The following is a 21,187-nucleotide window of genomic DNA, read 5'->3' as shown; positions in this document are numbered from 1 at the left end:
TTCAACACTGGTTAGAAGACCGGGAGCCATCTACCATTATTTGCAGTGAGCGGTCAGAGATAAAACTGGAAGTGAATGCCCAATTCCAAAAAGCAGTTGGAAAACTATAAGATGGTGCGTTAGAAGAACTTTATTCTTCATTATTTAGAAGAACTTTATTCCAACATTAATTAGAAGAACTTTATGTCAAACACGATCGAAAGCCTTTGGAATATCAAGAGCTTCACCAAATGCTTCAGTTTCACCAAACTTTTCCATGGAATTTGTCCATAGATAGGTAACATAAGGCAGAATATCACCAATAGATCAATACTGTACTGACGGAATCCATACTGGCGATCGTCGAGAAGATGAAAAGTTTTTAGATAGTTTGAGAGTTGCTGGTTAATTGATTTCTCCATTACTTTAGAATGAGTATGAGGTGCAAGGAAACGTAAGGCTCGTGTTACGAAGTTATACTTCATTGTGAAATTATACTTCTTAACTGGGTTGTCACAATTGCAACTCAAGTGTACCTACCCACCGATGATAGGCCAAACAGCCTTGAAATGGTCGTCTGAGTATCAGCCGAGAATAAATAACAATAGTCACTCCACTGGTGAAGCGTTACTTATACGAGTTAGTGCAATATCAGGCAGCTAGTTGGGAAAGTATTCAAAATATGAGATATGATAAAAACGATGCCATTTTACCAATTTGGTAATGCACTAACCTTTTCGTTGTTTTGTACAATTTTAATATGGTCAGGTGGCGTTGTTCTTCAATAAACAGGTGTTATGTTGTGGTTTGAGAACCGGTGTTCTATTTTCAAAACACGATGGAAAGTTTTGTTTTTATTTTATATTGATAATAATTGATGGTATCTTATTGTGGATACCGCATAGCAATAAGACGAATACATAAAAAATAATTGGTTTGAATGAAAATTCTCCTAAATCATTCATAACTTTGAATATTCTAGCCAAAAATATTGAAATATTGTAATAAGCAAATTTGTCGAAAGGGAACAGAAATATTCTTGGAAAAAAAAAAAAAAAAAAGAAAGAAAAAGAGGCGTTTAAGTGTCGGAAGAAAGGTATTTATATATATTTTATTCTAAAATTCTCATTTTAAAAAGAATCGTAATTCCGGCCAGCCAACAGTACTGTAGCTGTAACGCCCCTTGTTGTATTGTAGTAAATTGATAATTATCCAGGCCATAGCATAAATCATCTAGAGTAGCTGTTTATCTGATTAAACTTAACCTTTTTGTATCCATATGTCATAGCCTTGGGCAAAGGGTTTTTCAGACATATGCTAAGATCATGTGTGGCGAAATGCAGAACGTGAAGCGTTTGCGTCTATTCATAACAGCCTTCTTGGCAGTGAAAAAAACCAAAAAAACCCCTCTTCTCTCTCTGCACAATATTATTATTATTAGCCATATGGTGCAAAGAAGCCTGAGGCTTATGCTGCACCAGCTAAAACAAAAAAAAAAAAAAAAAAAATTCCGAGTTACCCTGAGAGAGAGAGAGAGAGAGAGAGAGAGAGTGCCAGAAGTAGAAAGAAATCACCAAGAAAGGGAAGAATGATAATATCCAGCTCAGAACCCTGGGTCTGCCAAGCCCATACTCGCCAGATGTGAGCCCCTGGGGTTATATATTTACTAACAAAAATAAAAGGCTGGCATTTCATCCATTTTCTAGAAATATGTTAATTTTTGTTGTACAAGTGGCTGGAGAGGGGGGGGGGTCGTGGCATGTAAATTTGCCACTTGAGACAAAAAAACAATAAATTAATAAAAACTAAATAATAATACAAAAGAAGAAATGAAATGCACCTAATTAAGTAGGCTTCCATAAAAGTGATATTGCCTGTTACTGGATATTGTGCTTCACGAAGTATTTTGTATTCCGAAATCCAACAGTTGTCTCGCTTTTATAGCCAAGTATATGGTCTCAAAGGGATATGGGGTGTGCTGCCAGCTTGTTAACAAGGAGGCTTGCTCAAGAAGAATTTCAGCTAAGGGTCATCTGTGGTTAAAATAGTCTGTTAAATTTTATCATACTAATTTTTTAAACAAGGGGTGCAGATAATCTCAAAAATTTAACAAGGGGAATTTGTGAGCCTCTTGTTAAATTTTTGGTACATCCTTGCATAGGAATTCTAACTAGAATCAACCTTTTCTGAGGTTTCTTCTAATATCAGGGTCTTGTTTATTGGCTTTGATAAAGCTGGTTTTGTAGTTACTTTTCTTCAGGTATCTTAATTTTGGGTGCTTTCTGAGTGTCTTTTCCACAGTATGATAAGTAATCATCAGCTTATTTATTTCATTTTTATATTCTGAGACAACCAAGAAGCTAGAGGAGCTTTGATTTGAGTGAGCTGCCATAGATGACCTCTCATCCAGAGTTCCCCGTACAGATTTAAGTATACCATATTCTGGTTCCAGGTTTTGTTGTAATTTCTCTGTATTTCAGAATGGTAGAGAAAAAAATAAATTCCATTCACCTCAAAATGGAAATTGTGAGGTGAATTTAACTTACAAAACTATTTAATACTTGTCAGTGTTCTCCCCAGAAAATTTTGCCAGCCAGGCATTATGAAGTAGCTAGGTGGGGAAGTATAATACTTTGCAATATTATAAAATTTTCTTATTTATAAATGTGACTTAAGTGATCCAGAGCAAAAATTAATTGCATAATTTAACAAATGATAATTTGTGCAACAAACATCTAAAAAATTTAATATTGGCTTGTGTTATATTTTTTAACTGAAAAATGAAAATTTCAACACATACACAAACACACTAAATCTAACAAATAAGGTACTTTTTGTTTAAAAAGTAGAATATTTTAATAACAAATTAAAAAAAAAACAATTTTATTAGAATTCAATGTAAAAAAATAATAATGAAAAATGTTTAAATCCTTATAGTAATTTTAACTTAAGATTAACATTTTATATATTAATTCTTCTCTTCTTCTTAGAAGCTCAGTTCTCTGTAGCTTTTTTATAATCAAAGTTTATTGGATTTGGACCTTCTAGTGAAATTATCATCAGATTATTTAGTGTACTCTGCTTCATGTGATTCCTTAAACAGATTTTAATTCATTTTAGAGTGGAAAATCCTCTTTCACATTCAGCAGTGCTTATAGGTATAGCCAGTCCAATGGCAGCTAGTTTTGCTAAATTTGGGAACGATTCTTGAGCTCATTGTTGAAAATTTAAGCATTATTTGTTTCGTTTCTAGATTTTTGTATGGCTCTCCTTTAAACAATTTTGATTCAACTCCCCATTCTAGTTTACTATTTTCGTAGTTTAAAATTGCAGGACTTCCATTTTTAGAATAATGCTCAAAAAGAATCTCAGAAGTCTAATTTTGATCATGGCTTTCTGGATTGATAATAAAAACTCTTGAAAAACAGGAAATGATTGGGATATCTGGAAATCTTGCTTCAGGTGGGTAATAACTGTGTCTATGTATTTATCATAGATTATAGTGGCGCCTCCGTAGCCAGGTGGGAAGGAGCAGCAGTGCGTAGCACACGCTTCTTGATTAGACCGGGGTTCGAGCCCGTCACCACCAAATACGGAGGATGCGGAAAGGTCAGGGAATGACCACCGCATATTCCCGGAGCAATATGGCCTTAGTTGCTAATGCTCCTAAAAACCAAATAACAATAACAATAGATTATAGTCTTAAAAGTGATAGCATTAGCATCTGAACAATCGATACAAAGGTCTGAATATTCACCTGCAAGATGTAGATGGAGATTTTTAAAATGATTAGCAGGGGGTGTCTTTCAATATTCCATAATGCTTAGTTTTGTGGCTTCTAAGATCGGGTCTGTTTCTGTTAAATTAACATCTTGCCTTTGGCAAACTTCAGACAATTTAGACAAATGAGGTAGCACATCTGAAATCATCATAAGTGAAGCTACAAAATTGTATGTTGTCATATATCTGTATTAAACCTTAAAACCTTCAGCTGTGATGTCATTTCATTCAGTGGCTTCTCTTTTGAGTGCAGCAATGACACTCACCAAGGATTCTCTTAAAGACTGTACAGCAAAGTAAACAGACAGCCACCTAGTGTCACTAGCCATTTTAAGTTTAATCTGAGGAATGTTCATTTTACTTTGGATTTTAGTTAAACCAGCCATCCTAATGGATGAATTTTGGAAGAAGAAAAACAGTTGTCTTAAGATATCATTAAATTTTATCAAATAAGGCACCTCAGCAGCTGCTTGGGCACTAGCAAGAACCAGGCAGTGGTTAATACAATGGCCGTTGACTATGAGTCCATCTGTTTCTTCTTTTAGTAGTTTTGCTACTCCTTTGTGCTTTTCAATCATGATCGCTGCTCCATGAGATCCTAGACCCACAAAGTTAGAAGTTTTCAACCCTATATTACCAAGTGTTGCAATAATTTTGTTAGTTATAGTTTCAGCTTTGCCATCAATGATATTATAAGGTGATATAAAACTAACACTAATCTCTTTTTTAAGTTGACAAACATATTTAATGTATATAATAAGCTTCAAAACTGAGATGTCTGTCGTTTCATCGCACAGAACACGAAATAATCTGCAGAATGCACATTTTTTAGTATTTCACATCTAATTTCTGAAGCTAAAATGTCAAGAAATTCTTGCATTATTCTTTCCAAAGTGTAATGTGCATTCTTTCCAATATCAAGATGGTTTAGCATTAGTAGAGGCATATGATGCAAGAAAGCAAGCTTATTCAGCATCAGCCAAAAAAAAAAAAAAAAAACACACCACTCCCATTTCACCCCTCCGTTCGCTCGAAATACCTGTCCAGTTGAGCCTTAAATTTGTTTAGGCTATCAACTTCAACAAGTGATGGAAGTCGGTTCCACCAACCAACCACCCGCTGGCCAAAGGCAAATTTCCGCACATCTATCTGACATCCGTCCTTCCTCAATTTGAATTTATGCCCTCTGAGCTGATTATTCTGAGCAAGATGAAGAATCCCATTGGCATTGAGCATGCCCAAACCATTCAAAGCCTTATACACCTCTATCAGATCACCTCGCCGGTGCCTAGTCTCCAGACTCTGTAATTTGCAAAACTTAAGCCTTTCTTCGTAAGAGCAACCCTTTGTTCCATTCACTAATCTTAAGTATGTACAACCCATAGCCTTACAATACTTGAGCAGTTTTTGCTACACTGTAGTGTGTGGTAGTTAATTTTTTGCCAACCAATACATAGATCTTAAAGCTCCCACAAAAGCATCTTTGTGCAAGTTATTCAAAACTGAAATCGATCGTTCAATTTGTCATAACCCAGATTCTTCAAGTACATGTTCTTGAATTATATCTGAACAGGAATCAGTGTGTAACTTGCTTTGTTCATGGTCAATTAAACTTTATTTTTGAAGTCTTTTACATGGTATAGTCACTCTTTCCGTCACGCGGAACACATTATTCCATTACCTTTACCACTAACCAATTAAATGTTTGAAGCCAGTCTGTTTATGCTGGCGCATTATAGCCATAGAAGCTGATGCACCAGTAAAATATCCAATCAACCAACCAACTGTTTACGCCTGATAAGCAGTGTTGTTTTTGTTATTTTATTTTTCTTAAAGAAACTTAAGAGCATTGTTTTTTTGATTTAACTTCTTACTCATTATGGATTCTTATTTTATTTTATTGCAATATATATTATTATATTTGTGCACCTGTGCAGAGACCAAGACAAACAATGCATCTAATAGTTCACAGAATTTAACGTGGTGTTACTAGCATGCAGAATTATAATACTTAGCTTGTCGTAGAGGTGTCTACAGAGTGAATGAATCGATACACTGAGTTGACTCAGAAAGTGTCCGAAAGATTTGAATAACAAAAGTGAATCTGAGTCAACTAAGTGAATCGCAAAATTCAACCAATGTATCAGTGCTATCAACCGACTGGCATCTGATAGCTCAACATAAAGTACATGACAATATTCTTGGTAATCTCTTAAATTTTAGCCGGGCAGTCAGTTAAATTCATTGGGTGGTGCATCCATTCAATGGGTGCATCACCTGGAGAGAACTACTTGCATCAAGTACCACAATGTTTTGAACTGTAGCTTTGATAAGGCTCTAAACTAGAAATATTTGAAATCTATAGCAGTAAATATTTATCACAAAAGAAAGTCCTTGGAATAATTTTTTAAAAAGTAAATAACATTTAAAAAGTAATTTTTAGTCAAAGTAATCTAAAAAAAATTGTGTATTTTCCTAATAATTTGCATTTTCCTAATTATAACGTTTTCCCAATAAATTTGTTTAGTAAAGTAATTTTAGTTACCAATTAATCTAAAAAAATTTATATTTTACATGTACAAAATTTACAGCATTGCTTCCACACCCCTCCTAACAAATTATCTTTGGGTAAAAGATTTTGAAAAGGTGGCAGTTCTGCCCTTCATAGTGTGTAAAGTTACAGTTTACATAGCATTGAGTTTTTGTGTTTTGTTTGTTTCCAAGTGAAAAACTCCAAGTAACCGGATGGGGTAAGCGAAACAATTTGTAATCTGTATCTGAGATTGACTAATGCTTTATGGGAAAAGTTTTGAAGTGTTGAGTGAAATAAACAAATGGTCACTTGTATCCCTCAGCGTTTCATATCTGAGAGTAAATCTTATAGCTTTTTTGCATGGAAAACACAATCCTCACTAGCATACCATGTTTGAAGTTTTCATGATCAAACAGTAATTATATAATCTATGAAATAATTAATTTTTTTGTTTATATTCTGGAATAGTCGCATGTAGCCAGAGGAGTTTATGATGTAGAGAATATGACATTACCATATTTAGTGGTTGAGTAGGCTGAAACCACTATATTATTATATTCCCATGCTAACTGTTGGCTACATCAGGCCTACATACCTGCCACCTTCTTATAATGGAATAGTTGTCCATCATTTTGTACTATAAGAAATCTTTTTAGCCATGTGTGTTTTGGCCATCACTTGGATACGTTAGAAATGTTATAAGTTATATTATTCAGGAATTATACCAAATTTAGTAATTATTTTTGTTTTTATTCCCCTCAAAAAACATATTTTATTGTTCAAGTGCTATTTAAAGTACAGTTAGTTTAAAGGCTGTTTTTAAAAGTTGGATGGGAAGGTATAAAGAAATAAGTATTATGATTTGAGAACTAGATTAAAGTTATATGAAGTTATTATTATTCATTTTAGGTGATTGAAAATGAGGCCATCTTTCACACTTCTTATTAGTGGCATCTTTGTGGCATATATCCTACATAGTATTTGGAGTATTTACCAGTTATATAATCCAAGTCCATGCCCTCCTGATAAATCATGTATTAGACCTTCTTGGAAGGAGACATCCAAGTTTCAGGTATTTTTGATATAATTGATATCAATAAAATCTGTTTTAACAATATTGGCATTTTATTTATCCATGCTTTTTAAAAAAAGTATAAAGCAATTATAATTTAATAAAGTATATGTTTTATTTGATTACTGTATTTACTCAAATGCAAGAAAGAAGATTTATGAATATCATTGATTGCAATCTTATATTTACGAATACAGTGGACCCCTGCTTTATGATATTAATCCATTACAGAGACACCATCGTATTGTGAAAATATCGTAAAGCGAACCCAGTAACACATTGTTTTTTGGTAATTCATTCCAAGATCTAGGAAGTTGAAATTTTCTTCTTACTGCGCTCTTTAGGGGCCATATTATTAATTTACACAATGTTGTATGTACACGAATTCAATACAGTAAATTTATGTCAAATAAGCACAACACAAAAAAGACAGTCGTAAGCCCATCGTTTACGATGTAGGTACCAACATGATCACTGGTTAGTAGAATCAGCCACTTTGTAGAATCAAATTCAAATCATTAAAATGCACTACACTTTCATTATTGTCATATGTTTGGTTATAAGAATCAGTTTTAAATGCGTTTGTGATATTTTTATAAAGCACATTTTTGGAGATCACTACCATAAAACAATAAAAATAATTTTCAGTTTCTGGTTTATTGGGCTTTTCTGTTAGTGCAATCTATTATAAATGGGTAGTAAACTCGATCATATTGCATTTGCAATAATAGTGATAGCTGGAATTGTGTGGGTTTTTGCATTATTGTGGTGAAATGTATTTTTCCTTCCATGAAATCTTCAATCATATAAAAAACATAAATAAATTTTCAAAATCTTCTCTTAATTTTTGTTACCTGTTAACTTACAAACTTGTTGCGTCGTATCCGACCTGTGCATGTTGTGTTAGTTGTAGTTTGTGCATGCTATGTTCTCTGTTATTGATTGCTTATCTTTTTTACTGTTTTAAATTTTAAACCCAAAAAAATTATCAGTGAACACAAATATCAATTAGTTAGTATGTATATATTTTGCTGTATTAATTAAGCTATGTACTACATAAGCATAAATTTATTTTTATTTTGCTAACCTGTGGGTTAGCAAAATAAAAATAAAATAAAATAAAATATTCTTCCAATTTTCACACATCATTTAATTTTGTTAATTGGTAAGGTAATAAAGTGTAAATTTGTGTTTTATATCTTTACTTTTATAGCCTGTGGATGATATTCCTCCTATTTTCGCTTATTAGTGAAATTTAATAGAATTAAAATTCAATTCGCAAACATGATCACAATGACCGGCTCTTGTGCGTATCATAATAGTGAGCGATATTTTATTATGGACTGTCCATCATAAAGTGATTTGATCGTGCAATGAACCAATAATAAAGTGAGGGTCCACTGTATAAGATTTCATTCAATCTTATGGTAGCTTAAAGAGGAGGATGCTCTAATGGCATAATAATTCATTCATTTAAATGTTAAAAAAATTCAATTAATGACTTTTTAATATTATAGCAGGCATATTAATGTACAAAGTTCACTGTTATTTTTTTTTTTTTTTGTAAGAAGAGGTTAAAAATAGTTTAAATCGTGCAGTTTGCAGTGATGCCATCTGTTATTATTTGTTTATTTATTTGAACTTCAGCAAAACTTTTGATTCTGTCTTGCACCAGATGATACTGTATAGGCTGGAACTTAGATAAATGGCTGTACAGCATTATTATTATAATTTTAATGATTCTAGAGCCTGTTGTGCATATGCATTCATGTATTTGTATGTAGAAGTGTGTGTTCACAAGCTGATGAACCTGGAATAACTTGTGGGAGAACCCTACATCTTCCACCTGAGGTCAACTAGTTACAGCCTTAATTGAAGAAGATTTTAGCAGTTCCTGCAGTTGTTGACAGGAATTAATCCCAGACCTCTCCAAATGAATGGCAGATGGTGATGTATCGTTCTGACTAAGCTAACATAGAGGGTTGGATTAATGGTTGCCCTTCAGAAGTGAATTAACCAGGTTGCGATTAATGGTTACCCTTCGGATTGGGTGGGAAGTGGGATTTCTCAAGGATCATCAGTGCTAGGGATGCTAATCTTTCTGATTTTCTTAAATATATTGATGAAGGAATACAGAACATGATATAAAAATTTGCAGTTAAAATTGAGTGAGTGGTTAATGACCAGTTAATGAGAGAGAGAGAGAGAATTTGTAGTTTATAATCTAGACAGACATGAAGTTTTCAGTTGTTTCATGAAGTTGCAATGATGACAACCCAGTTGTTATCGTTGCAACACCAGGGTGCCTGCTCACCCACCGAAGAAGAACCAATAAGCTCTCAAACGGTGCCATCTGTGTGGTGGTATCTGCTGAGAATAAGTAACAGTAGTCTTCTCTATTAGGGAAGGCATTACTTATTCAAGGTAGTGTAATACCATGGCAACTCATTGTGAAGGCATTCACAGCATGAGACACTTAAATGATGCCAATTTTGTAACTACTTAGTAGTTGATTATGTATAAACATGATGCTGTAGCACAAACCTATACACTGATGAGACAAAACATTATGACCAGCGAGTTGTTATGCAAATCGAAGCAACTGCAGGTGAACTATGGCACGTGCACGGGTCAGGACACGGTATAAAAAACACCTGATACCGAGTTCCATTAATCAGTGTTACTCTTGTTTTTCAAGTTTGGAAAAGGCCAAATTGTAATGGCCAGATGACTGGGTCAGAGCATATCCGAAACGGCACAGCTGGTAGGGTGCTCATGGTCAGCCGTGGTTAGTACCTACCGAAAGTGGTCTGAGGAGGGGGAACCCACAAACCGCTGGTGAGGTGTTGGATGACCACGGCTCATTGATGCTCGATGTGAGCTAAGGCTCTCCTGGATGGTATGTGGCAACAGAAGGGCGACTGTGGCACAACTAGCCGGTAATTAGAATGCTGGTGACAGGACTAATGTGTCACAACACACAGTACATCAAACCCTGCTGAAAATGGGGCTGCGTAGCCGCAGGCCGCTCCGAGTGCTCATGCTAACCATGATTCACCAGCGACAGCACCTGCAATGGGCACGCGAGCATTGAAACTGGATCTTGAGTGATTGGAAGAAGATCGTCTGATCCGATGAATCACGTTTCCTGTTGCACCATGTGTATGGGTATGTGTACGTTGTTTACCTGGGGAAGTGATGGCACCTGGATGCACCGTGGGACGAAAACAAGCCGGTGGCAGCAGTGTCATGCTTGGGTGATGTTCTGCTGGGATACCCTGGGTCCAGTCATCCATGTGCTGGGCACTCTGACATCTACTACCTACATAAACATCATTGCTGACCAGGTACACCCTTTCATGGCAACTGTCTTCCCCTATGGCAGTGCCATCTTTCAGCAGGATGATGCGCCATGCCACACTGCCCAGATTGTTTGAAACTGGTTCATGGAACATCAGGAAGATTTCCAGGTATTGCCCTGGCCTTCAAATTCCCCAGACATCAATCCCATCGAGCATCTGTGGTTTGTGTTGGAACAGCAACTCTGATCTGCGGCGTCTCAACCATGGACCTTACAGGAGTTAAAGGATCTGCTGATTACGTGTTGGTACCAGATACCACAAGACATATTTAGAAATCTTGTAGTGTCCATGCCTCGCTGGGTATGAGCTGTTTTGGCTGCACGTGGAGGACCAACATCATATTAGGTAGGTGGTCATAATGTTTTGGCTCATCGGTGTACGTTAGTTAACTTTTTCTTAACCTGAGGCTATTGCCCTAAACAAATCATGTAGCTTTGGTGTAATTTAATAATTTTAAGTTCTTATATAATAACTTTATTTACCTATCTGTATAAATCTGTGATTTTATATATTAATATTGTTCCTCTAGCAGTGTTTCTTCTATATTATTTTGTTATTAAATAAGAGAAGTTTATTTATTTTACACTAAATATCTATACATATAACCAATGATACTTTTTACGTATCATTGGTAACGTTTCAACTCAATAAAACAATGATCAAAATACAGTTGAATCTCTATATAATGAAATTAATTGTTTGCTTGCAAAAATTCATTAATTAAACAGAAATTTCAGTATAAAGAAATATGACTTTTCAACAATTAAAAATAATTCAAATTTCAGAAATACAGTACAAGATTTGAAATAAACCAGAAATAAGTGGGAATAAATAAATTTTTAACATTTTAAAACAATTTATTAATACATACATAAATGATTTTTTACATACAGAAACAATTTTTTTCATAGTGCATGATGTGCACAATATTACTACACTTAAGAATTATTATTTTGCAAAATATTTGGCTATCTTTTGTTGTACACTGGATTTTAGCATACACCAATCATTAAAAAAATTTCGTATTTGTTTTAACACTCAAATATGTATATGTTCAGGAACATTTTCTTTGCACTGAAGGCTTCAACGAAGTTTCAAAAGCTGTCAACATTTCATGTTTAGAAGGGCTGATATCTTTGTTGATGTCATTTTCTTCATCTTGTCATCGATATTGTCCCTAGTTCTTTAAACTAGTCCTTAAATTTGAAATAAAATTTTTTTTAAACTGTCCAAAATGTCAGTCACTCGGATATTCAACTACTGTGACCATGTAAACAGAAATAGGGGAAATTTACCGCAAGGTGTGGATGATTCACTTCCGTGAAACAATAGATGACCTGTTGTCGGGTTAAAGGAAACCTCTCTCTCTCTCTCTCTCTTGTTTAGAAGGGCTGATATCTTTGTTGATGTCATTTTCTTCATCTTGTCATTGATATTGTCCCTAGTTCTTTAAACTAGTCCTTAAATTTGAAATAAAATTTTTTTTAAACTGTCCAAAATGTCAGTCACTCGGATATTCAACTACTGTGACCATGTAAACAGAAATAGGGGAAATTTACCGCAAGGTGTGGGTGATTCACTTCCGTGAAACAACAGATGACCAGTTGTCGGGTTAAAGGAAACCTCTCTCTCTCTCTCTCTCTCTCTCTCTCTCTCTCTCTCTCTCTCTCTCTCTCTCTCTCTCTCTCTCTCTCTCTCCCCCCCCCTGAATCTCTGACAGGGTGCTCACAGTAGAAGGTTAACCAAAGCCTATTGTCCGTATGTGGAATATGCCTTGATCTGCTCACTGGCTATGGATACACAGAAAGTAGTTGACCAGCCTGACTTCTTGGTAGGGTGTGACAGATAATTGGATAGATTTTAAGGTATCACTGAGTTGCAGATGGTAATCTCTTTAGTTCTTAATTCGTGCTAAGCAACAGCACTATTGCCTAAATTGTTTGCAGGCCGGAGATGTGAATAATGCTTACCCAGTTAAGTCTTTTGTAATCCATTCGTTATTATGGAAAATTTCCTTCATTTTACAGAAACTATTATAAATGTAATTACGAAGGGGAATTCAAAAAAATTTGCTATAAAGAAGTTCGTTAAAATGAGGCCAGACTGTACTTATTGTTATTTGTTATGATTTTACCAATTATCAAAAAAAGCCACTTAACCACGAATTTGCCAAGGGTACCAAAAACTTAGCTACGTCTCTGGTCATGTGGATGCAGGCCATCTACTATATTAACTGAAGCTGTTCTGGTCTGCCATTTGGAACCCTGGTTTCAGAAGCCCTTAAAAAAAAAAACTGCATGAAAAGGAGAAAAATTGGTAGAAGGAAAGGAGAGTGTTTTCTTGGCATTAGAGGTCTGCACAGGCACGGGTTTGGCCCTCAGGCCAGGTTTGGGCCTTGTAACACAAATCATAATCAGACTTGAATCAGACCGAGTAACACAGATAACGTTCAGGTACAGTTGAGTTAAAATTTTATGAAATGTTATAAGTATTTCGGGCTTCCCCAAGCCATTTTATAAATGAAAGAAAAAGTTATTTGTATCAGCAAGTAGGTCAAATAGAGAAAGCAGGGAACATATAGTTATCTGGCATTGTTTGTGTTTCAATTGAGGACAAAATATGTGAACTATAGGTTTTATTTTATTGTATTTACTAAAAAAATTATAAAAGTAATTTGAATTATATTTTCTTTTTAATTATTGTTATTATTGCTCCTTGAAAAGAGTTAACATGACTTTAAAAAGTTGTATTTCGGTAAGTAAATATTTTTGAACCTATGATCATACGAACCTTTTTCTTTATTTTGGGCTGCAGAATATGCTGCCAAAGTTTGTCGATGGGTTGAAGAAACACTGTGTGTAACCATGTGTGCACACGTGATTATGTATACAACACCAATAAATGTTGATTATTTGTGGAAGGTTAACTGGTTTCAGCTATTTCATTATTGTGAGTATTGTTGTGTTGAACATCAAAGGTCCAGTTCTATAGAATTGATAGAACGTATGTACCATTGTACTGCCATTCAAAATATTGTTTGCATCATTAAAGGTTTTCAGCATGACCAACAGCAGATTTATCAGTAGCTAAATGTCTGTTTTTCTTGTTGAAGTAGGCATGTATGTGATGATTTTTTGGAAGTACAACCAGTGGTAGATTTTAATAATGAATAAGCAGGTGCCTACTCTGCCTATTGACAATGAAATTCAGAGTAGGAAGTGTGATGTCAGATTTTTGTTATTGTCAGGGAGTAAAGAAAGTTTTCCCAATAAGATATTTGCAAATGTTATTCTAATGTTTGAACCCACACAAAGTGGCCTTGATATGATAAAAACAAATATTTTATTTGTTTTTATCATATCAAGATAAAAATTAGATATGATAAAAACAAATGTGACTTCAATGGCAAGCAAAAGTGTCCTCCTTAGCAGCTTACTTCTCACCACGTTACTATATTCCACTTGTTTGGAGAGGTCCGTATTTGATTCCCCCCCGTTTCATAATTTTGTTGGTGACTGGAAGGATTTCTAAAGTCTAATTGAATTAAGGCTGTAGCTAGCTGATCTATGGTTTAGGGAGTGGGGTTATTCTGTATTTTTCAGCCTGCATAAACAACATACAAATCAGCCTGTGAACATACTTATACAAACAAAATGTACATTGTGGATATGAGTGACATATTCCAGTGCCATTAGAATAATTTGAGTAGCAAGAAAAAGTCAATATAGTAACTACAGATGAAAGATTTGCCTCGTTGGTAAAGCTCTTTTACCAAAACAACAGTAACATCTTGGCTACACTTTGGAAGTTGTTTGTTTGTCATTTGGTTTTTAGGAGCATTAGCAAATAGCTAATCAAGAAGCATGTGCTACGCACTGCTGCTCCTGCCCACCTGGCTACAGAGGCGCCACTTTGGAAGTAATGCGTTTAAAGAACTTAAGAGGAGGATTCCATTTCCAAGATTGAGTATATATTTTGGGTATTACCCAGCTGCAATAGCTGTTGTTAACAAAATCATTGTTCCTGTGACTCATGATGGCACAAGAAATGTACCGTTGTCTGCTAATGTCAGGGTAGAATTATGATAACTAGATGTTCCATGGGTGTAAGGTGTTTTGGTCTCTTCTACAGTGGCTTCCTTGCAAGATTGATGTGCTGTAACAGTTAATTGTGATCCAATACAATACACTCATTTTGCATTTAGGATTGAAGTGGATGATGTGGGATTAGCATTAGCAGAGGCATATGATGCAAGAAAGCAAGCTTATGCAGCATCAGCCAAAAAAAAAAAAAAAAAAAAAAAAAAAAAAACACTCCGATTTCACCCCTCTGTTCGTTCCAAATACCTGTCCAGCTCAGCTTTAAATTTATTTAGGCCGGTGTTTCCCAACATGGGTCCCACGCCCCACATGGGGGAAATTTGATTGTTCAGGGGGGCAATTCAAAAATATGATGGGCAAGAAAAATGGCTGCTTAAAATTGATGAAAGATGAGAATGCAGAAATGCGTCTTGTGCTTTGTGTTATTCATAGGGAAAACTTGGTAGCTAAAAATATTTCGCCTGTTCTTCATAAAGTACTAAAATCAGTTATAAAGTGTGTCAGTGCTATTAAAGCTAATGCCAAATGTGAGCGTCTCTTCAAGCTTTTTTGTGAAGAACAAAATGCAGACCATGTGAGACTTACTTCACCCTGAAGTAAGGTGGCTCTCGAAAGGGAACTGCTTGAAAAGATTTATGGAACTATTTGATACTATTAATGACTTTTTAAGTGACAAACCTGAAATGAAGCATCTGTTAACGGTCGATGGTAAAGCATTTGTAGTTATTTAGCCGATATCTTTGAAAAACTAAATATATTAAATAAACAACTTCGAGGAACAAATAAAACTCTTGTCGATGCAAAAGCGAAGATATTTGGTTTCATTACATTTATTGAATTATGTCAAAAATATATTTGTAACAAAAAGTTTGAACAGTTTCGTTGGCTGCAAAAATGTGAAGTGGCTGATACCGCTGTACTTGTTATTGTCGATCATCTGAAAATTTAAAAGAAAGGTTTTCTGATTTAAAACAAATTGATTTTCCAACCTGGATGATGCAACCAATGTTAGTGGATTTGTCTGATGTATCAACGCAGTACCAAGAAGAACTCTCAGAAATGCAAAATGATGAGTCAGTTAAAACTTTATTCAATATAAAAGGAGCAATGGCATGGCTTTGGGATGAAACAGAAATTAAATACCCAAATTCAACCAACTTTGCAAGAGAGCTATTGTTACCTTTTTCCATCTTCATATTTAGCTGAATGTGGATTTAGTGCCATAAATGATTTGTTACTAAAGAAAAGAAATCGACTGGATATCACAAAACGGGGAGACTTGAGACTGAAGCTGACTAAATTGGAGCCCAATATAAAATCTCTCTGCGGCAAGCATCAAGCTCCACTCATCTAGAAGTGACCTTCACATGGAATGTTGAAATTATTAAACAATTAAATAATAATTACTAAAAATTAAAATATTATAGAAAAATCTTTCATATAAATTATTTTGTACTTGAATTTTAGTTGTCTATTATATGTTGTGAAAATTTACTTGCTGTTTTTTTCTTAATAATTTCCTAATGATTTCTTCCTAAAACCTAAGTCTTGTGTCCTGAACAAGTTGTAATTAAGCTTCATTTAGGGAATAATTCAATTTTTGAATATAAAAAATATGTATATCGGTGTTTCCCAACGTTACATAGGGGGCATCAGAATTTTAAAAAGACTTAGGTGGGGCACGGTAAAAAAAAGGTTGGGAAACACTGATTTAGGCTATCAACTTCCACAACAAAAGATGAAAGTCTGTTCCACTAATCAACCACCTGACCTGCTGGCTAAAGGCAAACTTCCACACATCTATCCTACATTCCTACAACTGTCTTTCCTCAATTTGAATTTATGCCCTCTCAGGTGATTATTCTGAGCAAGAGGAAGAATCCCATCAGCATTGAGCATGCTCAAACCATTCAAGTCTTTATACACCTCAGTCAGATCACCTCGCAGGTGCCTAGTCTCCTGACACTGTAATTTACAAAATTTAAGCCTTTCTTCGTAAGAGCAACCCTTTGTTCCATTCACTAATCTTGTTGCCCTTCTCTGTACTCGTTCCAACAGCTCTACTTCCTTCTTAAAATGAAGCCTCCAGACCTGTATACAGTACTCAAGGTGCGGCCTGACCATTGCCTTATACAAGGGGATAATCACCTCCTTATCCCTGCTAGAAAAATTCCTGTATATCATTGACAAGACACAATGATCTACTCTTGCAGATGGTCTGCACTGCTCAGAAAACTTCATATCTGCCTGCACAATTACCCCTAGGTCCTTTTCATTCTCTACCACTGTTAGTGTAGTACCACAAAGTTGATACGTTACTCTGGGGTTACTGTTTCTCATATGTAGTACTTTACATTTGTCAATGTTAAACTAGAATTAGACATCTTTATAAACAGATGAGACTCATTTCTGTCTAACTGGCTGTGTGAATATCCATAATTATTGAGTATGGGAGTACATTTTCTTGGTGTGTTATTGCTGGAGTTCTGCAATGCCCATTGTTGTTGTTGTTTAATGTGAGTTCATAACACACTTCACAATCAGACTGTCCTTTAAAGAGATTTGAGCATGTGGTCCTGAAACTTGTAACTTTTCAAGTGAACGTTGCTGTGATCTCTAATAGAATATTAATCCTAACCTTTGAGAGAGAGAGACTGAGAGGATGTTTGAACACAACTGCTTTTAATATTGCCCAGCTTGAGAAACATTTTTAACCACATTTGGTGATAACATTAGTAGAGGCATATGATGCAAGAAAGCAAGCTTATACAGCATCAGCCAACAAAAAAAAACAACCCTTCCCATTTCACCCATCCCTTCGCTCCAGATGCTTGTCTAGTTCTGCCTTGAATTTATTTAAGCTGTCAACTTCTACAATGACAGATAGAAGTTTGTTCAAGCAAACAACCACCTGCTGGCTAAAGGTAAATTTCTGCACATCTGTTTTACAACTGTCTTTCCTCAATTTGAATTTATGTCCCCTCAGGCAATTAATCTGGGTAAGAGGTAGAATCCCATCAGCATTGAGCATGCTCAAACTATTCAAGGTCTTATACACCTCAATCAGATCACCTCGCAGGTGTCTAGTGTCCAGACACTGTAATTTGCAAAACTTAAACCTTTCTTCATAAGAGCAACCCCTTGTTTCATTCACTAATCTTGTTGCTCTTCTCTCCTTCCTAAAACGAGGCCTCCAGACCTGTATACAGTACTCAAGGTGTGGCCTTACCATTGCCTTATACAAGGGGATAATCGCCTCCTTATCCCTGCTATAAAAATCCCTGTATATCATTGACAAGACACCATGAGCTACTCTTACAGACCATCTGCACTGCTCAGAAAACTTCATATCTGACTGCGCAATTACCCCCAGGTTTTTTTCATTCTCTACCACCCTGAGTGTAGTAACACACAGTTGATACGTTACTCTGGGTTACTGCTTCCCATATGCAGTATTTTACATTTGTCAATGTTAAACTTCAGTTGCCATCTCTCAGCCCATCTGCTCAACTTTTCTAGATCCTGTTGCAGTAGCATACTGTCATTAGTGTCATTAACAACCCTGCCAACTTCGTTGGCTACATCATTTCTTCAATTTTTACATGCTCGGCTGCTTTGCTCTATAGACCTTACTCTTGGTGATTTCTTCTTTTGAGAATATCTCAAGAATGGGTTTATCAAGTCAGTATTCAATCTTCTGGCTGAATATTACCTTGATAAAAGCCATCATACTCGATCTCTGCCCTGAATATTGGTAGTGTTGATAGTATGTGCCCGCATTCCATTGATATCCATCTTTTGATGTGATTGCCATTTATAGTATTAATGTCTTACACACAGAGCAGTTTTATCTTTAAAATCTGTAGCTTCCTCATATACTGTATTGTAACTTGATTAAATAAATTGTCATGTCAGTTGTTGGTCTGCATGTAATGCAAATGCACTCTGGTATTACTTTTTTTTTGTGTATGCCTTTACTGTGAGGTTGATCTGATTGAGGTGTTTAAGCTCAATGCTGATGGCATTCTTCCTTTTGCTCAGACTACACACATGAAGAGGACATAAATTCAAATTGAAAAAGGATGGTTGCAGGACAGATGTGCAGAGGTTTGCCTTCAGCCAGCGGGTGGTTAATTGTTTGAACAAACTTCCATCTGTTGTTGTGGAAGTGGGTAGTGTGAGAAATTCAAAGAAGAACTTGACAGATTATTGGAGGGGATGGACAGGTGATGTGGGAGTTTTTTTTTTTTTTTGGCTGATTCTATATAATTTTGCCTTTTTGTATCATATGCTGCTGCTCTTACTGCTACTACTAATAATAATCTAGAACTGTTTCAAATTTCATCTCAGATGTGCCGTGGTATACCATCTGCAGACTTTCAAAATGAGCACTCGAACTATAACTAACCTCTATATATGGCTGCCTCACTGTAGCAATCATATGGTATTCAAAATGGAAACATTAAAGGTATGGTGCTGGGTGGCCAAGGATTTAAGTCCATCTGACTACAACAAATAGATGGGAGTGGATTTTCTTTTGAATTTGGTAGGTAGTGTATCTTGGCTAGAATCTGTGTGCCCAGTGAATATAGCATAAGAGGGATTGAGGCCAAAAGTAAGTTATTGTATCCAACAGCACAGCACTGGAAGAGCCTCGTTTTATGTAAACATCTTCATTTTCTTTTAGCCAGTGAGTTGTTGATAGCTGGAACAAGTTGCCCTTGCAGGTAGTTGAGGCTGACAGTTTGAATAAATTCAAAGGTCTACTAGATACTTACCTGTGTGAGTAGGGAAGTATATAATTTGTGTTTTCTTATCTACTTGGTTGGGGTTTTTTTTTTTTTTTTTTTTTTTTGCCAGTGCAGTGAAAGCCTATGGTTTCTTTGTACTATATGACAAATACTATTACTCTTGCTGGTATTACTATCTTCTCAAATATCTACCAACAGTTTTTTTAAATTCTGATCTCTGGGTAATCTCCAATAAGGTGAAGAGAACTTAGATAATTTTGATCCTTTTAAAACCTAGTCCTGTCTTATTTCTTGCGGAAAAAAAAAAAAAAAAAAACACCAAAAATAATGATCTGCTGCTGCAATGCACATCTTCAACAACACTCATATTTCGACCAACATGTTTCTTTACTGGAGATAAGATAAATATGCAACTTTTACTTTCAGCCAAAGAGTAATTGATTGTTGAAATAGACTGCCACCTTGTGTTGTGCAAGTGGCTAGTTAAATGAATTGAAAGAAGAATTAGACCTTATTAGAGAGGATGAACAGATGAGTAGGCAGTATGTTTTTTTTTTCACTGGTGTTGTATAAGCGCACTTCCTTTCATTGTTTGCTGCTTCTGCTACTACTACTGCTACTACTAATAATAACAACCCTGACTTATAAAATTTTTTGGAATGAACATATCTCAAATAGTGCTTCTTCACTCTACTAAATCAGTTTGAATGTATGTATCAGCTAGCCAGCATCTATTTAGCTATCTCAAATTAAATAATTTATCCTCCTCTCTCTCTCTCTCTCTCTTACCATTGCCTTACTTCTCTCTCTCTCTCTCTCTCTGTAGATAATTCCATGGCTGCTGGACTCACATCTGTAATTTCCCCATTCTCTTTCAAACCACATGCATGTGGTTTGAAGGAAGTAGGGAATGTACATGGGCCTTGGCCTCTCAGCATCCATTGGTTGTACAGAATTAGCTTTTCCTCATTTATTTCTTTTACTTCCATTCTCTGGAACAACCTTCCTTTACATGTATTTCTTGAAATTACAATGTACAGAAATTCAAATTAATGTCAAAAGATATCTTCTCTATTCTCAGCCTTCAACCATGCATAGTACTAAGTACTGTTGGTTATAATACCTTTCGAGTTAAAAAAAAAAAAAAAAATATATATATATATATATATATATATATATATATATATATAGAAGCTAGCCAGCTTCTATTTAACTATATGAGCTAGCCAGCTCATATTCAACTGCTACTTAAAAAATGTGGCTACCTGTGATATGAATTTGACAAAGAAATGAAATTAATGCATTTATTTTGTATTTACTTCTTGAATTGTTTTAGGTAGGCTTAATATATAATTGACTTAATTAAATAGGCTGTTTTTAATGCAAACATTTTAACTTTTTATTTTAAAATTTTCAGCTAATCATTTGTACTTCAATAAAAGCTCATATTCATTCATTATCAGATGTCAATCCAATATGGAAAGAAGATAATTTTGATGTGTTTAATCCTACAGATATGTAAGCTATTTTCTTTTGTTACGATGATTATATTACTCATTGTATGGGTTTTGATTTTATGTATATATATTTTTATTTTATTCTAATAAAAA

At 35.1% G+C, this 21,187-nt stretch overlaps 1 protein-coding gene across 1 annotated transcript in view; it reads left to right on the top strand.

The window, feature by feature from the left end:
• The first annotated feature begins 1,006 nt into the window (after positions 1-1,006).
• The window catches only part of LOC150078774 (lipid scramblase CLPTM1L), a 103,956-nt gene continuing 83,775 nt past the window's right edge, over positions 1,007-21,187 (top strand). The window contains exons 1-3 of the mRNA XM_090382561.1: positions 1,007-1,075; positions 7,202-7,364; positions 20,995-21,095. Of these exons, the coding sequence (XP_090238687.1) occupies positions 7,212-7,364; positions 20,995-21,095 (254 nt within the window). The 5' untranslated portion in view covers positions 1,007-1,075; positions 7,202-7,211. The remainder of the gene's footprint in view (positions 1,076-7,201; positions 7,365-20,994; positions 21,096-21,187) is intronic.

Source organism: Mastigoproctus giganteus, chromosome 10 (genome assembly GCF_048544385.1).
Source record: "Mastigoproctus giganteus isolate SK-2022 chromosome 10, ASM4854438v1, whole genome shotgun sequence".
NCBI classification, from domain to species: Eukaryota; Metazoa; Arthropoda; class Arachnida; order Uropygi; family Thelyphonidae; genus Mastigoproctus; species Mastigoproctus giganteus.
The sequence above is the reverse complement of the archived record's forward strand: the minus strand, read 5'-3'. Positions and strand labels throughout refer to the sequence as shown.